Source organism: Babylonia areolata, chromosome 33 (assembly GCF_041734735.1).
Source record: "Babylonia areolata isolate BAREFJ2019XMU chromosome 33, ASM4173473v1, whole genome shotgun sequence".
In the NCBI taxonomy this organism is placed as follows: Eukaryota; Metazoa; Mollusca; class Gastropoda; order Neogastropoda; family Buccinidae; genus Babylonia; species Babylonia areolata.
This window is the reverse complement of record NC_134908.1, coordinates 4,039,845-4,044,844: the sequence shown is the minus strand read 5'-3', so window position 1 is coordinate 4,044,844 and position 5,000 is coordinate 4,039,845. Positions and strand designations below refer to the sequence as shown.

Genomic DNA, 5,000 nt, shown 5'->3' with positions numbered 1-5,000 from the left:
AGGAGAAACAGCGAGGATATTCCGGTAAAGATGCCAACAGTATCTATCTATCTATCTATCTATCTATCTATCTATCTATCTATCTATCTATCTGTCTGTCTGTCTGTCTGTCTGTCTGTCTGTCTGCCTCTCTGTTTGTTTACCTACCAATCTATCACCTACAGTTTCACAGAAAGGAATTAATGATACATGAGTCTTGAGCGCGCAAAACTGTGCACATGTATATGTGTGAGAGTGTGTGTGTGCGTGCGCGCGCGCGCGCGCGTGTCTGTGTGTGGTTTTGAAATAGAGCATGAGAGTGACAGAGAAACAGAAGGAGAGAGAGACAGGCAGACAGACAGACAGACATGCAGAGACAGAGAAGTAATCGCTTTTTTGTTTGATTGTTTTTTCATGCTATCCAGTTGATAAAGATGGTGAGGAGCAGCGAGGATCTTCCGGTAAAGATACCAACAGTATCCATCTATCTATCTATCTATCTATCTATCTGTCTGTCTGTCTGTTTGACTGTCTGTCTGTCTGTCTGTCTCTCTATCTGTCTGTCTGTCTGTCTGTTTCTCTATCTATCTATCCATCTACCTACCTACCTATCTTGCTGTCTGTCTATACGTCTTTCTATCAATCTATCTATCTATCTGTCCGCTGTCTATCTATCTATCTATCTATCTATCTGTTTGTCTGCCTCTCTGTTTGTTTACCTATCAATCTATCTATGTCTGTCTCCTACAATTTCTTAGAAAGGAATTATGATATTATTATGAGTCGTTAGCGCGCAAAATTTTGCACAATGTATATGTGTCAGTGTGTGTGTGTGCGCGCGCGCGCGTGTGTGTGTATAGATTTGAAATAGAGCATGAGAGTGAGAGAGAAATAGAAAGAGAGAGAGACAGGCAGACAGATAGACAGACATGCAGAGACAGAGAAGTAATGGCTTTTTTTTGGTTTTTATCCAGGATTTTACGATGGTGAGGAGAAACAGTGAGGATATTCCACCGGTAAAGATACCAACAGTATCTATCTATCTATCTATCTATCTATCTATCTATCTGTCTGTCTGTCTGTCTGTCTGTCTGTCTGTCTGTAAAGATACCAACAGTATCTATCTATCTATCTATCTATCTATCTGTCTGTCTGTCTGTCTGTCTGTCTGTCTGTCTGTCTGTCTGTCTGTCTATCTATCTATCTATCTATCTGTCTGTCTGTCTGTATGTCTGTCTTTCTGTCTATCTAACTATCCATCTATCTATCTGCCTGTGTGTCTGTCTGTGTGTCTGTCTATCTATCTGTCTGTCTATCTATCTATCTATCTATCTATCTTTCTGTCTGTCTGTCTGTCTGTCTGTCTATCTATCTATCTATCTGTCTGTCTGTCTGTATGTCTGTCTTTCTGTCTATCTAACTATCCATCTATCTATCTGTCTGTGTGTCTGTCTGTCTGTCTGTCTGTCTGTCTGTCTGTCTATCTATCTATCTGTCTGTCTGTCTGTCTACCTGTCTGTCTGTCTGTCTGTCTGTCTATCTGTTTATCTATCTGTCTGTCTGTCTTTCTATCTATCTATCTATCTATCTATCTATCTATCTATCTATCTATCTATCTAACATTCCAACAGTATCTGTCTGTCTTCCTATCTATTATATCTGTGTATCTATCTATGTATCTATGTATCTATCTATCTATATCTATCTATCTGTCTATCTATCTATCTATCTATCTATCTATCTATCTATCTATCTATCTAACATTCCAACAGTATCTATCTATCTATGTATCTTTCTTTCTTTCTTTCTTTCCATCTATCTATCTAACATTTCAATAGTATCTATCTATCTATCTATCTATCTAACATTCCAACGGTATCTATCTATCTATCTATCTATCTATCTATCTATCTATCTATCTATCTATCTATCTGTCTGTCTGTCTGTCTGTCTGTATGTATGTATGTATGTCTACTACGGTTTCACAGACACGAGATAATGATACATGAAGCTTGTGCGCACAATTGCGCATGTGCGCGCGTGTGTGCGTGTGTGTATTGTTTCGACAGTGAGCATAAGAGAGTGAGAGAGAAACAGAAAGAGAGAGAGAGACCGACCAACAGGCAGACAGACAGACAGACAGACAGACATACAGAGACAGAGAAGTAATTGGTTTTTGTTTGTTTGTTTGTTTTTTCATGCTACCCAGGCTATGACGATGGTGAGGAGAAACAGCGAGGATGTTCCGGTAAAGATACCAACAGTATCTATCTGTCTATCTATCTATCTATCTATCTATCTATCTATCTATCTATCTGTCTGTCTGCCTCTCTATTTGTTTACCTATCAATCTATCTATGTCTGGCTCCTACAGTTTCACAGAAAGGAATTAATGATACGTGAGTCTTGAGCGCGCAAAACTGTGCACATGTATATGTGTGAGTGTGTGTGTGTGTGTGCGCGCGTGTCTGTGTGTATGTGGTTTTGAAATAGAGCATGAGAGTGAGAGAGAAACAGAAAGAGAGAGAGACAGGCAGACAGACAGACAGACATGCAGAGACAGAGAAGTAATCGCTTTTTTGTTTGATTGTTTTTTTCATGCTACCCAGTTGATAAAGATGGTGAGGAGCAGCGAGGATCTTCCGGTAAAGATACCAACAGTGTCTATCTATCTATCTATCTATCTGTGTGTCTGTCTGTCTCTCTGTCTGTCTGTCTGTCTGTCTGTCTTTCTACCTATCTATCTATCTATCTATCTATCTATCTATCTAACATTCCAACAGTATCTGTCTATCTGTCTTCCTATCTATTATATCTGTGTCTCTATCTATGTATCTATCTATCTATCTAACATTCCAACAGTATCTATCTATCTATGTATCTTTCTTTCTTTCTTTCTTTCTGTCTAACATTTCAACAGTATCTATCTATCTAACATTCCAACGGTATCTATCTATCTATCTAACATTCCAACAGTATCTATCTATCTATCCACCTATCTCTCTGTCTGTATGTATGTATGTCTACTACGGTTTCACAGACACGAGATAATGATACGTGAAGCTTGTGCGCACAATTGCGCATGTGCGCGCGTGTGTGCGTGTGTGTATTGTTTCGACAGTGAGCATAAGAGAGTGAGAGAGAAACAGAAAGAGAGAGAGAGACCGACCGACAGGCAGACAGACAGACAGACAGACAGACAGAGACAGAGAAGTAATTGGTTTTTGTTTGTTTGTTTGTTTTTTCATGCTACCCAGGCTATGACGATGGTGAGGAGAAACAGCGAGGATGTTCCGGTAAAGATACCAACAGTATCTATCTATCTATCTATCTATCTGTCTGTCTGTCTGTCTGTCTGTCTGTCTGTCTGTCTGTCTGTCTATCTATCTATCTATCTGTCTGTCTGTCTGTCTGATTGTCTGTCTAATTGTCTGCCTCTCTATTTGTTTACCTATCAATCTATCTATGTCTGGCTCCTACAGTTTCACAGAAAGGAATTAATGATACGTGAGTCTTGAGCGCGCAAAACTGTGCACATGTATATGTGTGAGTGTGTGTGTGCGCGCGCGCGTGTCTGTGTGTATGGTTTTGAAATAGAGCATGAGAGTGAGAGAGAAACAGAAAGAGAGAGAGACAGGCAGACAGATAGACAGACATGCAGAGACAGAGAAGTAATCGCTTTTTTGTTTGATTGTTTTTTCATGCTACCCAGTTGATAAAGATGGTGAGGAGCAGCGAGGATCTTCCGGTAAAGATACCAACAGTATCTATCTATCTATCTATCTATCTATCTATCTATCTATCTATCTATCTGTCTGTCTGTCTGTCTGTCTGTCTGTCTGTCTCTCTATCTGTCTGTCTCTCTGTTTGTCTATCTATATATCCATCTACCTACCTACCTATCTTGCTGTCTGTCTATACGTCTTTCTATCAATCTATCTATCTATCTGTCCGCTGTCTATCTATCTATCTATCTATCTATCTGTCTGTCTGTCTGTCTATCTATCTATCTATCTGTTTGTCTGCCTCTCTGTTTGTTTACCTATCAATCTATCTATGTCTGTCTCCTACAATTTCTTAGAAAGGAATTATGATATTATTTATGAGTCGTTAGCGCGCAAAATTCTGCACAATGTATATGTGTCAGTGTGTGTGTGTGCGCGCGCGCGCGTGTGTGTGTATAGATTTGAAATAGAGCATGAGAGTGAGAGAGAAATAGAAAGAGAGAGAGACAGGCAGACAGATAGACAGACATGCAGAGACAGAGAAGTAATGGCTTTTTTTTGGTTTTTATCCAGGATTTTACGATGGTGAGGAGAAACAGTGAGGATATACCACCGGTAAAGATACCAACAGTATCTATCTATCTATCTATCTATCTATCTATCTATCTATCTATCTGTCTGTCTGTCTGTCTGTCTCTCTGTCTGTCTGTAAAGATGCCAACAGTATCTATCTATCTGTCTGTCTGTCTGTCTGTCTGTCTGTCTATCTATCTATCTATCTGTCTGTCTGTCTTTCTGTCTATCTAACTATCCATCTATCTATCTGCCTGTGTGTCTGTCTGTCTATCTATCTATCTATCTATCTATCTATCTATCTATCTATCTATCTATCTGTCTGTCTCTCTGTCTGTCTGTAAAGATGCCAACAGTATCTATCTATCTGTCTGTCTGTCTGTCTGTCTGTCTATCTATCTATCTATCTGTCTGTCTGTCTTTCTGTCTATCTAACTATCCATCTATCTATCTGCCTGTGTGTCTGTCTGTCTGTCTATCTATCTATCTATCTATCTGTCTGTCTGTCTGTCTGGCTGTCTGTCTGTCTGTCTGTCTATCTATCTATCTATCTATCTATCTATCTATCTATCTGTCTGTCTGTCTGTCTGTCTGTATGTCTGTCTTTCTGTCTATCTAACTATCCATCTATCTATCTGCCTGTGTGTCTGTCTGTGTGTCTGTCTGTCTATCTATCTGTCTGTCTATCTATCTATCTATCTATCTATCTATCTATCTATCTGT

At 39.4% G+C, this 5,000-nt stretch overlaps 1 protein-coding gene across 1 annotated transcript in view; it reads left to right on the top strand.

Moving 5' to 3' along the window:
- The window catches only part of LOC143277190 (uncharacterized), a 29,263-nt gene that overhangs the window by 17,031 nt on the left and 7,232 nt on the right, over positions 1 to 5,000 (top strand). The window contains exons 8-12 of the mRNA XM_076581967.1: positions 1 to 24; positions 405 to 440; positions 954 to 995; positions 2,189 to 2,227; positions 3,692 to 3,727. The exon at positions 1 to 24 is cut by the window's left edge and continues 15 nt beyond it. Coding sequence (XP_076438082.1) covers positions 1 to 24; positions 405 to 440; positions 954 to 995; positions 2,189 to 2,227; positions 3,692 to 3,727 — 177 coding nt within the window. The remainder of the gene's footprint in view (positions 25 to 404; positions 441 to 953; positions 996 to 2,188; positions 2,228 to 3,691; positions 3,728 to 5,000) is intronic.